Genomic DNA, 15,704 nt, shown 5'->3' on the forward strand with positions numbered 1-15,704 from the left:
TGCTCTGTTCAGGATGGGCTGCTGCTGAATTAAAGATGTGCTGCCTGGTCACCTCCTCGTCCTCGCTCGCTGGGGGAAATAATTGTCAGGGACTTTAGTGCTGCATGAAGTCACAAATAAACAACAGCAACGCTGGGCCAATTTAAAAATGTTGTCATTTCAGAGCTCTGCTGACATACAACACAGGCTGCCTGTGAACCAACACATGGAGTGATGTGGATATTAGACATATTACTGTATATACTGTATGTAACCATGTAGGGTTAGAGTCTGGTGCTGTGAAATGGTATATCATTTCATGAAAATGTTTCTATCTCTGTGTTCCAGCTGAGATTGGGGACTATGACCCTGGGAAACATCCTGAAGGATACAGCTCTAAATTCCAGTTCTTTCCAAAACATTCAGAGAAGCTGGAGAGACGAATCTCAGATATACACAAGACAGAATTGATGTAAGGACCGATCCACTGTTCTTGGGTCTCTTTCAACCACTCACACTTGCATGCACGTTCATGTATACACACAACATTCAACCTATAAGACAACTCAAAGCACTTACAAGTGATTCAACTTTTATAGCGCTATTCATTTAAAAGAAATCTCAAAGCGCTGTAATTGTTATCATCTTGGAGACTAGTTTTTTCACCCGTTTCTCAAACATTTGTTTCATCAAATGGAAAATCTTCTAAAGCTTGAAACTAGCAGAAACGAGGCAGATAGACTGACTAATGGCCCTCTGTTATTTAAGGGTTTTATAGAAAGCATGGTTGAGATGGTGGAATTGTCTTGAGCACACAAATTAGTACTACCTTTCATTAGTACAGTCATTAGTGTACCAATGATCTAGTAGGGAGTGCAATGCATTGCACCTAATGAAGTAGGATAAGGTAGTGTGCACACAACGCACGCACACAAACACGCACACGCATCACTTTCTCTGTCAGCAGGTTAGGAGATTAAGCATCACTGAGGGTTTCTTCATGATGATACACAGGTTAGCAGATTAAGCATCACTGAGGGTTTCTTCATGATGAAACACAGGTTAGCAGATTAAGCATCACTGAGGGTTTCTTCATGATGATACACAGGTTAGCAGATTAAGCATCACTGAGGGTTTATTCATGATGAAACACAGCAGATTGCATCAGGGTTTATTCATGATGAAACACATGTTAGCAGATTAAGCATCACTGAGGGTTTCTTCATGATGATACACAGGTTAGCAGATTAAGCATCACTGAGGGTTTCTTCATGATGAAACACAGGTTAGCAGATTAAGCATCACTGAGGGTTTCTTCATGATGAAACACAGGTTAGCAGATTAAGCATCACTGAGGGTTTCTTCATGATGAAACACAGGTTAGCAGATTAAGCATCACTGAGGGTTTCTTCATGATGATACACAGGTTAGCAGATTAAGCATCACTGAGGGTTTCTTCATGATGATACACAGGTTAGCAGATTAAGCATCACTGAGGGTTTCTTCATGATGATACACAGGCTGTGACAGACACTTACCACACTGATCCTTCACGCTCTCCCTCAGGACTCTGAAGGTCATGTGATTGAGGCCGCATGGATAATGGTTTAGCCATAATGAATGAGCTATTTATCCTCCCGTAAGGCACTTCTCCTTTGTTTAAACCATAATTAGTATGAGATAATGTGCTCTATAGAAATGAAAATACATTGAAACATGGATCAGACATTTTCACTTTAGCTCAGAGGTGATTTGAAGGTTCTTTAATGTTTGTTGCCATTACTGAGTGCTTTGTCTACACTGAAAAAAGGTGCTTCGGTATCTAGAACCTAAAAAGGTTTCTTTGGCTGTCCCCATAGGCGAACCCTTTTTGGTTGTAAGTAGAACCTTTTTGTTTCCAGGTAGAACTCTTTTGGGTTCCATGTAGAACCCTTTCCACAGAGTGTTCTACGTGGAACCAAAAAGGCTTATTCTATGGGGACAGCCGAAAAACCCTTTTGGAATCCCGTGAACTGGTCATGGCCATGGAACATACTTTATACTGTGGAAAGCATGGAGGATGTGACTGCACCCAAATTAGTGTAGTCTGAGGTTCGTAGATATAGGAGCTGTAAGATAATTATAGACAAGATCATCTGCTGCTCTCTAGTGGGACGTTCACATTTCACCACCAACAGAACACCTGTCCAACATGCCTGGCTGTGGAAAATATCCTTGAAATGCTGAGGCAGGTGCCTATTTAGATGTTTTGAGTGTATCAGTAATTCAAGCCTAAGGGTCGAGGGCATATCTTGATGTGTTTTGCTGGAGGTCAGGCTGATACTCACGTTACTCCATTGCTATTGGATGTTGAATGGTTGGTGCTTGATTACATGTTAATTTGTAAAGGCATCTAGGACGGTTGACACACTATCTGCATGTCTGGCCATGTATCCAGATCTCTGTGGTCTATTCAGCATCTGCTAGCTCCGTCTGGTGATCAATCCTCTGTGTAAGGGGAAGAGTTTTGTCACTGTTAATATTATTCAGGCACTTTACTTTACTTGTTCTTTTCATAGACCTGGCTCTATTGATGTTAAGTATCTTAATCAGACATTGATGCCATATTTGCTGGTGCTCTTTCTCAGTGGCCAGACACCTGAAACATCAGAGCTGAACTTCCTCCAGAAAGCCCAGATGCTGGAGACATATGGTGTGGATCCTCATCCATGCAAGGTGGCCAATTCTCACACACAGCTGCTTCAGTTTAAGACATTTTCATTTAAAGACCCGTTTTTCCCTCTGCTTGAGCTTTGAGATCTCTCTTGGTAGAACAGATAACAACTTTCTTAAACAAATAGCAGCATATACAGTTATGTAGTATATTCAGTGTGTGTGTGTATTTGATACAGGTATATTGAGTATGTATGTATGGTGCCATTATGTAAAACACTTTATTCTGTTTCTGACAGGATGTATCTGGAAATCCAGCCTTTCTTGCCTTCACCCCGTTTGGATTTGTCGTGCTTCAGGGAAATAAGAGGGTTCATTTCCTCAAGTGGTGAGTAGAAGGATTTCTCCTCTAACCCTAAACCAAAATACCCTATCTTGTTAAACTGTCACAATGAAACAGAGTGTGTCCATCTGTCTCTCTCCTCCTGACCAGAGGGCCAGAATGCATACAGGACTTACAGGAAGGAGTCTCATTATCTTAGCTAGTCGCTACCATTCTGGGCATATGATTCCACAGCCTGTCTGTTCAAAATCAACTTGTTTACAGATTGGATGCTTAAGAGAAAAACATGTTTTCAACCACAACGCAGAAATGTTCATGCATGCAGCAGTGGCTATAAGAATCTTCAAAGACATATGGATCAATGCTGAATTGTATTCCATACAGCTCCTCTCTTTAAGCCACTAACCCACTATATTGGGTACTGTAATAGTTCAATATGGGTTAGATATAGAAATCCCACCACCTAATTCAGTACCGTATGTCTGTAATACTTACTAATTCTGACCAAGTAGACCATGTGAATGTTACAACATGTTACAATATTTATGGCTGCTTTGTTGGTTTTATCCATCCCATGTCCCCAGTTTGCCTGGGAAATGATCAGAAATGTGTTCTGTCAGACAAACATGGAGCTTTTTGTGTGATCTGTTAGTGGTTGTGAGGACATTTTATAGAGCCTCTCAGTGCAGTCGGATGTGTGTGTAACTATCCCCTTTCCTTGTGGGCAGGAATGAGGTGACTAAACTGAAGTTCGAGGGAAAGATATTCCATATATATGCAAATCAGAAGGAGGTGAGAGCATGAATTATTGTTGTGTGTTGGGGGAGTCAAGCAGAGAGAGCAGCGCAGCAACATACTGTTACTGTTTTATGGCCATTATACTCTGACAACAGGGCTTGGAGACACCATGATCTAGTCATTACCACAGACCAGTGTGTTCCATCAACAGTGGCAGTTACAGTAATGACTCTTGACTCTTGAAACTCTGAGATAAACTGTCAGTTTGTTTTATTTTCCTGCACATTTATTTCTAATGTGCAGGACAAAAAGATCATCTTGACATACTTTGCACCAACACCAGAGGCCTGCAAGCACCTGTGGAAATGTGGAGTGGAGAACCAAGCCTTCTACAAGTAAGTGTTGTTCTTCCTCGAGTCCGTAGCTACACACTGTACTCCAGTGTATCTGTGAGAGTGGTCGAAAGGGGGCTCTCCTCTCACCCTGAAGTCTCCTTCTCAGAGAGGGGATGAGACGCGTGGCAATGGTGACCTATTGTGAGTGAGTGTGCACTGGAGTGAGGCAGTGAACACCCCACTGCTCCTCCAGAGAAATGAGTACTCCTTCCGTCTCAGCCATGACTGATTGTATGTCCTCTACCCACCACCTCTGGGAGGAGTTAAACTATCCCCACCCCCTGCAGCACATCAACACAATGACTGGAGAGAGTGTTGTAATGGATGAGGGTGACAGGGAATGATGCTGAGGAGCGTGTGGGCTGAGAGAGTGTTGTAATGGATGAGGGTGACAGGGAGTGATGCTGAGGAGCTTGTGGGCTGAGAGAGTGTTGTAATGGATGAGGGTGACAGGGAATGATGCTAAGGAGCGTGTGGGCTGAGAGAGTGTTGTAATGGATGAGGGTGACAGGGAATGATGCTAAGGAGCGTGTAGGCTGAGAGAGTGTTGTAATGGATGAGGGTGACAGGGAATGATGCTAAGGAGCGTATGGGCTGAGGAGTGCGTGGATGGGCTGAGAGCGTGTGGGCTGAGTGTTGTAATGGATGAGGGTGACAGGAATGATGCTGGGCTGGAGAGCGTAATGGTGGGCAGGGAATGATGAGAGTGTGGGCTGAAATGGATGAGGGTGACAGGGAATGATGCTAAGGAGCGTGTGGGCTGAGAGAGTGTTGTAATGGATGAGGGTGACAGGGAATGATGCTAAGGAGCGTGTGGGCTGAGAGAGTGTTGTAATGGATGAGGGTGACAGGGAATGATGCTAAGGAGCGTGTGGGCTGAGAGGGTGTTGTAATGGATGTGACAGGAATGATGCTGGATGAGTGTTGTAATGGGTGACAGGGAATGATGCTAAGGAGCGTGTGGGCTGAGAGAGTGTTGTAATGGATGAGGGTGACAGGGAATGATGATGCTAATGGGAGGGTGACAGGGAATGATGGGCATGTGGGCTGAGAGTGTTGTAATGGATGGGTGACAGGGAATGATGCTAAGGAGCGTGTGGGCTGAGAGTGTTGTAATGGATGAGGGTGACAGGGAATGATGCTAAGGAAGCGTGTGGGTGGGCTGAGAGAGTGTTGTAATGGATGAGGGTGACAGGGAATGATGCTAAGGAGCGTGTGGGCTGAGAGAGTGTTGTAATGGATGAGGGAATGGTGAGGAGCGTGTGGGCTGAGAGAGTGGAATGATGCTAAGGAGCATGTGGGCTGAGAGAGTGTTGTAATGGATGAGGGTGACAGGGAATGATGCTAAGGAGCGTGTGGGCTGAGAGAGTGTTGTAATGGATGAGGGTGACAGGGAATGATGCTAAGGAGCGTGTGGGCTGAGAGAGTGCTCAGGTGATATAAGGACACAGGGGAAGGGGAGGGAGAAGAGAGAAAGAGGGGAGGAAAGGGCAAACTTAGGGCAGCTCACAGCACCCAGCGAAATGGAATTAGTATGATGAGATTTCCGGCTATAGGGCTGTAGATCTCAGTGGGGACTGGTGGATTTTCAGGGACGCCTGGCTCATTGGCACATACTGCTGTAATGAAAGCCATCTGTCTATGAGGGCTACATCCCACAGAAACAGACACATGCACATCAGGCACACACCACACATACACACATTTATAATTCAGGGCACCATGATCTTTTATGTCATTTTCCCATAGTTATAACTAAGCTATGTCTTACATATAGTATACTGCATGCACACATCTCCCAGGAGGACTAGGCACTAGGCCATAATACATGACAGTCAGGGTGTTGGTTTCCAGTCCAACCTGGGCTTAGAGAACCAGATATCATATAAGAAGGCTGGAAATAAAGAAGCCCATTGTATGTACTAAAAGTGAGGACAGCAAAGTGAGAATAGGCTGTGATGCTGTAGGAGGGAGAAAAGATCAGTCCACAGACTCCTTACAATGTAAAGAATAAAAAGTATTTAACAGCTCCCAAAGTTCACCCCTCTTTCCTTTCTTTCCTCTTCCCTTCTTTTGCCCCTTCATCAGGCTGGAGAAGTCGAGTCAGGTGCGGACAGTGTCCAGCAGCAACCTGTTCTTCAAGGGGAGTCGTTTCCGCTACAGGTATAGCCAATTATGACAGTGAATAGAGGGCACAGCAGAGAGCCCACAGCTGTGCTGTAGAGCTTGTCCCTTAGGAGGGGACCATTACCTGAGCCTGACACCTCACACAGTAGGCTAGAAGACACAGACGGGACAGTGTTTTAGTTGCAGGTTCCATTTCATTCTTTTCATATCTGTGAACACCAAAGGGCAAGGGGCGTGTGAAACCTTTTAAAGGTTTTAGACTTATTGTGTTTCACCTGTTGTATAGTTATTGTGTTTCACCACAATATGAACTACAAATCTAAATGTTCAAATGGTTTCAAATGATTACAGGTGAGTCCAGTGTGTTATGATGAAAGGTTGAGTTTGTGTTTCAACCTTTGGTTATCTTTTTGATATTGCAGTATTGTCTTGAGAGAGTGATTGGGTAAGAGAGTGGGTTCACCAGGTTAATCTAATCTCAGTTCCCATGTACTGTAATGATGCTTCTCACTGAACTGCTGTCAGTGTACTGTGTGGCACCAGGGAGTCTGGGGTTGTGTTTGTGTGTGTGTGTGTGTGTGTGTGTGTGTGTGTGTGTGTGTGTGTGTGTGTGTGTGTGTGTGTGTGTGTGTGTGTGTCTGAGCTCAATTATTGTGCTCTTATTGTAGTGGACGAGTAGCGAAAGAAGTGATGGAGCAGAGTGCCAAAATCAAACGAGAGCCTCCAGAAATACACAGGTAATATCCATGCTATCCACTAGATGTCAATGTGGGCACTATATCATCTCAGATTACAAATATGTGGCGTGTGTGCATGTGTGCCTCCGTATGTGTGTTTGTGTGGACATGTGCATGTTGTGTGTCTCCACAGGGCTGGCCTGGTTCCCAGTAGAAGCTGTCCGTCCATAACTCATGGCCCGCGCCTCACCAGTGTTCCACGCACCCGCCGGAGAGCTGTCCACATATCCATCATGGAGGGTAAGAGTTTGACCTGACCCTTGACACACTAGTCCCCTCAGTCAAACCTGGCACTCAATAACAATCCCCTCAGGAATGTGGACAGTAGGGACAAAGCTCTGTCAGTTTCCTGTAGCAAAATGAACACGTACGGTAGACTGGAGAGTTGTGGGAATGTGTCGCAACGCATTCATTTGGATCTGTGGTTTTAAAAGTCATCTGTGGATAATTCAATGGAGCAATAACAGAGGGGAGGGTGTTAAATCCAAAGAGTTTTAAATGGATCAGGTTCTTGCTCCTATTTGGGAGCTTGTTATCCCCCTCCCCAGAACACACACGCATATACACACACTGTAACCTGAGCTTGATCATGTCCCAGCTTGTGGGAGTGGAGGGCTAAGTCGCATGTGTGTGTGTCACTCAGGCTGCTCTATTTCAGTGCCAGCTCTCAGCGCTGGGTGTGTGTGTGAGAGTGAGGGGTACAGTGCCAGTACAAAGGCAGTTGGTGCAGCCATCAGTCAGTCCATCTGCCCTGGGGCCTGGGCTCTGAGCCTGCAGGTGGGCCTGCTCCTCCTCTTGCACACAGTGATCTGACCTGCCTTTGTCCCTGAGGCTAACCTTGCAGGCTGACACTGCAGCATGCGCTTGGGTGAACAGGAGCAGCATGACTGAAGGTCACTGGTACCTGTCCTTGTCACAGCTGAGTCCCTGCCTGCCTCCCAGTATGTACACCTGGCTATACGCAGGTCTGGCTCTAGGCTTCTGCAATGAGTGAGAGGGTCTGATGCTGCATGTCTCAGAGAGCTATGAGAAGTGCTCACCCATCACCCATCACCCCCTGCCTGTGCTGACTGGCTGTCTTACAGTTGTATTAATACCTCTGCTGAAAATAGCCAGGGCCTTTCTCTCCATGTATGTCACTGCCCTGGGTGGGGCCTCAACAGGGCCAGCGCTGGCCGTCTGAACACTGCTAGAGCAGGACAGTGGCTCTCGCTAGCCCTCATATTGCCAGCCAAGACAGCAGCCATCAGTCTAACACACATAGCGAGACCACCAGGGCTCTGGGACAGGGACCACCAGGCCTGTACAAAGACACACATGCTTTGAGCTCTAGAAGACGCCACCATGGTAAAGTGTCTGATCCGCATCACCACCCGGGTGAACGTCCACCTGCGGATGATCAACCACTGCTACCGAGATGTGAAGGTGCGCGTGCTGAGCCTGGGACCCCGGATGCTGGGAAAGGCCCTGGGCGTCCTGCCCCTCTACCCTTCCCTGACTGGGCAGGAGCCTGACAGCCTCTCCCCTCTGCCTCCCCCCATCCTGCCTGGCACCCCTCTGCCTGACAGCCGGCCCCAGTCCAGCACCCCTACAGGTAACCTCATCAGCACCATCCTGGAGTGTGTGTTACACAGTTACCAGCTCTCTCTGTGTTAAATCACTCCCACCACATCAATGTTGACCGAATGGAAATGGCACCATGCATTTGATGCTGTTGATGGCGGATCCTCTAAATCATATGGTCCTTGGTGGTCCTTTGTGAATGGAGTGTCTTTTGGTCTATTTTTCTTTGAGATGTTGGTTAATTTATCCTTTTTGTTCGACGAAGTCTTGAGTTTATGGGTCTCATTATTCTGGTTGTGATGGTTGAGGTACAAACTAATGAAACTAATATATTTCAAATTATATCTTTGCCTTTCAAGGATTTTGATGTCCTTTGCAAAATATATTGTTGCAGTCAATTGTTTGTAGGTTGCATTTGGCAATCTGCCCTGCAACCAAGCATATCCTAGGATGTACTGAAGGAGATTACCAATGAGTAAAGATGGCTTCTCACTGCCACCTACTTCAGAAGCATCCTGCTTTTGCCTTGACAGAATCTCAGCAGTCAGCATGGTTTAACAGAGTTGGCTTCGTCTCGATTTTCTAAATTCCTTCACAAGGATTTTGTTTTGCCTGTGGATGAAAAGCACACATATGAGCATTGACATACGCCTCATCTTCAGGAGATATGTTAATCCCTCTGCCTCTATGAAGGTGTAATATTGCAGTGGATGTCTGAGGAATGGAACAGTCAGTGCAAAGCTCAACTCTTTCTCACCCGCAGTGACGTCTATCCTTCAGCTCTTATGAAGAGAATATCTAGATACTTTTGTTTGCATGTCCTTTAGTTATATTCAAAAATGCTGCTTTTGCTTTTTACAAGGTAAGCATGTGATCACCAATGAGCTAGCAACCTTTAATGCATCCAAAAGCTCCCTGTAGGCTACCCCAGAGACCAATACTGTGTCAGTAGCTATTTACGAAATCATGACAGTTGAAAATGAGAGCAAAGGGAATTCAATTGACATGGGACATTACTTGAAATATTTATATGTATAACTATCTTGTGTATTATGATATTCTCCCCGTTATTGCATAGGCCTGTTTACTTCACATTTTGTGGTAATTATAACTCCCTGTTAGTAGGTTGAAATTAGCAATACTTAGTGTGTGTTATTAACGTCCTGTACTTTGACTTGAAGGCCCATCAAGAGTCCATATACAGTACATAGGCCTATATTAGCTTCTGACTGAAAGATAAAACGCACACCCACCGTGACCTTCAAGGTTTAGACCTGGGAGGGCTCAAAGTGCTGTGGGACTAATGAACGAGCTGCTAAATAGAATGGAGCATGTGTTTGTTGATCTATCTGTATGTCACTGGACATTGCCCACTCATCAGACCTTCATCTAGATCAATGATCCAGTCCAGACTCATGTTCATATGATCCACCATTAAAGCAAACAGATTGCATTATGTTACTGTATAAACACACTGATATGCTCTCACAGGATTGAAGCTATCTCTTATTAGACATTAGGACTGCAGTGTTGTGTGTACTGGAAACCCCCTCTCACTCTGGGGATCTATGATCAGGTTTCCCTTCTCAGACTGGTCTGACTGGAGCCTGAGTGTCTCCTGCCATTAACAGACCTCTTTACACCCCATTTATGAACTCCTCTATACCTGCTGTACCCGTGTGAACACTAGATAGTCTCTAGATACATCTCATGTCAGTGATCTGTAGTGTATGCATAGTGTGTGGATAGCTGGGGTCTGTAGCTAACTGTACTGGTATGTTTTTATTTCTCCTGAGAGTGTTTCTGTTTCTCTCTCTCCCGCCCTCTCTTCCCTCACCCTCCTCGCCCGCCCCCCTGCCCTGACAGGTCTGGAGTCGTTGCGTGACAGTGCCCACTCTACGCCTGTGCGCTCCGTGTCCCATGGGGACTCCTTCATGCCGCGCTCCCGCAGCCTGGCCACGAACGCCAGCGAGGGCTCGGGGGTGATCTCTGACGAGGCCTACAGCCCCTCTGACAGTGTGCTGCCCACCCCCGTGGCAGAGCACAGCCTGGAGTTGGCCGTGGCACGCCAGGTCAATGGAGCTCCCTGCAGCATCGAGGAGGAGAAGGAGTCGGAGGCGGGCACCCCCTCTGTGGGGGAGGCAGGCGACTTGACAGACAGTAGAGCGGCGGTAGAGGGTGCAGGGGGGGCCTCGTCGCTCAGCGAAGTGGAACAGGTGAATAAGTTTGTTTTAAGTGTCCTCCGTTTGCTCCTTGTGACCATTGGACTCCTCTTTGTCTTGCTCCTCCTCCTCATCGTCCTCACCGAATCCGACCTTGACGTTGCATTTTTACGTGATATCCGCCAGACCCCCGAATTTGAGCAGTTCCATTACGAATACTTTTGTCCCCTCAGGCGGTGGTTTGCCTGCAAGCTCCGCTGGGCGGGCAGTTTGCTCATTAACAAATGAGAGAGAGCATGAGGCCGTAGAGTGCGTAAGCCCATTCGGGGGTTTGAGAAGACGATTAAGGCTCCGGAGAGATGGAGGGCAGCCCTGTCCCAACCATGAACCCAGCTTCTCTCATGATACTCCCGCTGACATACACCTCGGACCACTCCTGGAATCACTGTGCCAGGAGTTTCTCTCTCTCTCCCTCCATTTTGAGTTACTCCCCCTTTTTTCCCTTTACGTTAGTTTCTTTTTTACAAAGCCAGAAGACATTTTTGCATTTTTTTTTATTTCAGGTCATTTCAGGTATTTTATTTTTTCAAAAAATATAAAGAAAAAAATATTAAACTGAAATCAAAGAACTGAAGTATTTTAGAACGTTACTTTTTTAGGAAGTAGACATTTTGTTGCAACGAATGAAAGTTGCCTTCATTTACTATTTATTGTTTGGAACATAAAACATTTGCATATGGGAGGATTGTGATGCAAGGATATCAGGAAAGCCACTAAGTCATTGAAATGGTTCAGAACGAAGTGAGCTAGATACAGGTTTGAAAACATCCATCCCAATCAATACATCTTTAATGGTTTTCATTGGGTGGCCATTGATCAGAACACCTTGTGTGAGGGAAATTAGAGCAATGTGCAGTGTGTCTGTCTGTCAAAGTGCAAGTGATTGAAATTGAGTAAGTCAGGATGATTACCAAATGCCTTTTATGAAGAAAAAAGTAGATGACATGAAGACCATTTTGAATTTGGCGGATTGTTTTAAAGTTATAATTTAGTGGAAATGCAACCACGGTATGTGTTTAAAGTAGAAACTGTGAAGTTTTATAAAGGATACAGTTAAATAAACCAGTAACCATGGTGTTTTGTGACCCCATTGTGTCAGTAGTTAGAAGTGTTGATGATCAACCTCATAGAAACACTCACTAGCACCAATAGGACCAGTCTAGGTAGATGTGCAATACTCTTATGGTTAAATACTTCAGTACTTTTGAATGAGTGCATTTGTTTTGTCATATTTCTTTATTTAGTTAAGATCCGATGAAATTTAAGGATTTCTTTGTATAAAGAATTTATAGTTTATTTTAGTTACATATCAACCTTGCTCTTAAGTTTGTGTATATCACACTATAATTAATTGTTAGCATAAGAATGACACTGATGTACTTTTTGTACAAAGTCGTTTGTTTCCTAATATATTGACAGTTTTTCCATGTATATTTTAACAGAACTGAAATGTTATTTTGTTATTGAAGATTAAATTATACATTTTTTTAGCGCTGTGTTTCAAGTGAGGTCTAGCATTTATGGACATATTGGAAGGGGGGTTTAACTCAGAAACAGGTATTTTATCCAGATCCACTGACTCCCCACAGATCACACCTCTCTCACTCCACCAGCAATGAAGCATCAGTCACTGTATGCACACTTTTTAGAAGTCAATACAACTATTTCCAATGCCCACTATGGGCCAGGAAGGCACCACAGTTGGTGGAGGAACAATAAATATTTTAGAAAGTAGACGGGACTACAATACCAACAGAAAAAGCATAGTCAGTCCAAAGACATGCCTGTAAACATCACAACAAATGCAGATAGTCAATAGTTTTCCAAAGTTTGAGAGGTGACCGTGCAGACTCTTCTGCCTCATAGCTCAAAGGAGCAATAATTCTGCTGTCATGGCTGCTGGATTCTGGGTAAAATCTGTTTTTGTGTTTTTGTCTACCCCCTCTACTGTACCTGGTGCAGGTGGGAGTGCATTTGTGTGTCTGTATGTGACAAACTTCAAGATGATAATGTGAAGTGTTGACTGAGAAAAATATGGTCTTATTTTTGAAAAGGGAGAATAAAAGAGAGTGATAAAGTAAGAGAGTTTGGAAAGAAAGAGATTGAGTGAGAAAGAGGTACAAGGGACGTCAGAAGAGGTGAGCAATGAGGAACTGGTGAGTGACCAGCCTCACATGAAAGTGGCCGGTACAAGTATAGTCAAAGGGTAATGCATATGTGAGCACTTGGTGCTTGTGATTCAATTGGCAGTACAGCCATGCCTGTTTTGGCCTGTTATTTAACACCATGACCTCCACACAGCTGATCCATGCTCTGATCCCCCAGCGGTGCTGCTGCCTGCTCTTCCCTGTAACCAGAGCACTGTAGCCCCTGGCCCTAAGTGTAGTCTGTCTCCCAACAGCACCCTCCTAGTTGAGGTAGACCCAGCAATGAAGACACTACAGCATACTGTAGTGCTATGGATGGGTGTCTACTGTATTCATAGCCATTTCAGTTCTTAACCCTCAATCAACCGGGTGGAGCCCAGACATATGTGGTGATAAATATCCATGTTTATGGCACAGGGGTGGTAAAAGCAGCCCTTAGTAGCAAATCTGGTGCAGCAACTGTTATATACCGTATAAAGGCAGAAATTCCTGAGTGAAATATGCATGCTCTCTATGCTCGTATACCATGCATGCACTTCCAATGAACAACAGATACAAGGATGAAGGACGACTTTGTCTGTACCTGGATGGGGAGTGTAGATCCGATATGCAAGATAACGGTACTGTTTCATTGTTTTATGCATTCATATTTCTTATTTATTACTTGCCTAAAGCTAAATACTGTAAAGGTCAACAGGACAGTAGGCAGAGTATGTTAGTGTTACTTCTTAAAGGTCAGGGAACTGGAAGAGCAAAAAGGAAGGAAATGTCAATTGATGGTCTACGTTCGTATGCATTAGCATTATGTAGCTTCAATGGTCTTTCCAAGCATGCACCAATTAAGGCAGCATCATTCAATGAGCAATAATCAGTCTGTAAGAGCAAATGGACATAGAAATGTAAACAGAAGTCTTACACTGGACATTGTGCTGTTGGTTTTTGCAGTGTCAAAAATCTGTCTACTGTCGCTGTATCTACAAAACCAACAAGTGCTCATGGTACGCTCCTTTTCCTTCTTTTTAAATAAAAACAGTAATAATGTGAAGACAAATACAGTTATCATTATTCTTAGTATTTACCACATTTTATAGTGTTTCTTTCATTGTTAGTGCTCTTGTTGGGATGTTAGCCTGCAGAGTTTTGTTCAACAGTACTTCAGTGTGCCTGAGGTGTCTTTCCCTGTGCCTGGAATCTTTAGTACCTAACAGCTCTGCATTTTACAAAAGGGGCAAATGAGTGAATGGACATAGACATATATTCAGTGCATCCTCCTCATAAAGTATGGACGACCCTTTCATTTCACAGACTCAAAGGGAAAACACTTGTTCCTGTGTAGCTTTGACGTCTCATGCTGTAGATGTTGTGTTAATATAGGGTGGTGGTTACTAATCCCATGTCATGTTTATGGTCAGCACGTATGGCAGCGTGAGTCATGTGTGTGTCTGGGGGAAAGTTCTGTAGTTGTCTCCACCTGTATCTGTCTGTACAGGTATGTTGCCTTTGAAAAACCTTGAAACTATACAGTACCTTTAGTCTGGAGATGTCATGTTTAAATGATTTTATTTGACTGATCTCTATTGGGAACTGGCTGTAGTACTTGTTTGTCTGGTAGGTGTTTCAGACTCTTGCTGGTAGTGTGTTAAACAGTATGGAATTGTTCTGATGTTATCTTTGGACATCTGCTATGGTTTACATGCAGTATGTTGGCAATCATTCTGCAGTTAAGGTCTATAGGACAAACTACATTAGTTATTGAACATCAGTTAAATGAGCTAAATTCATTTCAAAAGTCAATACACTGGCCATACCCATAAAGTCTGAACTGGGAACCACAGGCTAATAGATCACTTTTACTGGCTATTTTTTCTGATAAAAGGAGGTGCAAGATATTCTACATATGATGGCTGTTTGCCGGTGACATGAAGAGTAAACAGTAGCCATGCAAAAAGGACAGCTTGAAAAAGAATATGTTAGTTTGACTGCATACAAGGTAAATGGCATTGAGTGGTCTTTTCCTGAAGGTCCCCTTTACTCTCACAGTAATACTACTTAACAAGTAGAGGACAGACAGAGCAGCTGAGGGAGTTAATAAAATTAGTCATACTATTGTCACCTTGTAATATGCTTCTACCCCTTCACCAGCTCCCAAACAAATAGATGCTCACACAGCCATGCATATACATGTAAATAAGTGTATATGCATACCAGTGTCTGTCGGCATGTCTTATGTATTCTGCATCTTTCCAAGTCAGGACTGAAGGTTGCTGTTTATTTACGTAATATATGAATATACAAATATATACAAATGTATGTGCCAAATCCAGTCCTTGTTCAGTCTCATCCATTCCGAACCCATGTTTGTACTGTAGGAAACCTTCTGTACAACACAGTATAAAATATTGTTTCTCTCTGATAGTCCCTTGTAACTGGTGCCATTAAACAACTCAAACTTGAAATAAACATTGGATAAAAATGTAAAGTGGATTCTTGTGGTTTATGGCTCTTCACTGCACATTCCCATCAAGGCAATTAAAATGTCCACATTTTTGTATAATCTTTCCATTAAAAAAGTATGTCTCCGATAGATTTTCTGAAAGTTCATACTATACTGACGTCTAAAGGAAACCTCTTCATATTGCACGTTTTTGGGGTAAATGGCAGTAAGTACAGTATTCAAAGTAGGTGTTCAAGACAACAAAAAATCAACACAATCTCTCAAATGAGCTTTGTTCAGGTGAAAGCAGGTGAGCAATATCACATTTAGGAATCATAATTTCAGGAGCCTTTATTAAAAGTGGAAA

The 15,704-nt window shown here is 43.9% G+C and overlaps 1 protein-coding gene across 1 annotated transcript in view; it reads left to right on the forward strand.

Annotated features, from left to right (window-relative positions):
* Positions 1-15,429, forward strand: part of LOC115109428 (FERM domain-containing protein 5-like) — a 154,919-nt gene extending 139,490 nt beyond the window's left edge. The window contains exons 6-14 of the mRNA XM_029634314.2: positions 328-451; positions 2,607-2,694; positions 2,931-3,019; positions 3,703-3,766; positions 4,016-4,107; positions 6,196-6,270; positions 6,903-6,971; positions 7,105-7,211; positions 10,401-15,429. Of these exons, the coding sequence (XP_029490174.1) occupies positions 328-451; positions 2,607-2,694; positions 2,931-3,019; positions 3,703-3,766; positions 4,016-4,107; positions 6,196-6,270; positions 6,903-6,971; positions 7,105-7,211; positions 10,401-10,984 (1,292 nt within the window). The 3' untranslated portion in view covers positions 10,985-15,429. The remainder of the gene's footprint in view (positions 1-327; positions 452-2,606; positions 2,695-2,930; positions 3,020-3,702; positions 3,767-4,015; positions 4,108-6,195; positions 6,271-6,902; positions 6,972-7,104; positions 7,212-10,400) is intronic.
* Positions 15,430-15,704: the final 275 nt, after the last annotated feature.

The sequence above is a fragment of the Oncorhynchus nerka genome, linkage group LG25 (assembly GCF_034236695.1).
Source record: "Oncorhynchus nerka isolate Pitt River linkage group LG25, Oner_Uvic_2.0, whole genome shotgun sequence".
NCBI lineage: Eukaryota > Metazoa > Chordata > Actinopteri > Salmoniformes > Salmonidae > Oncorhynchus > Oncorhynchus nerka.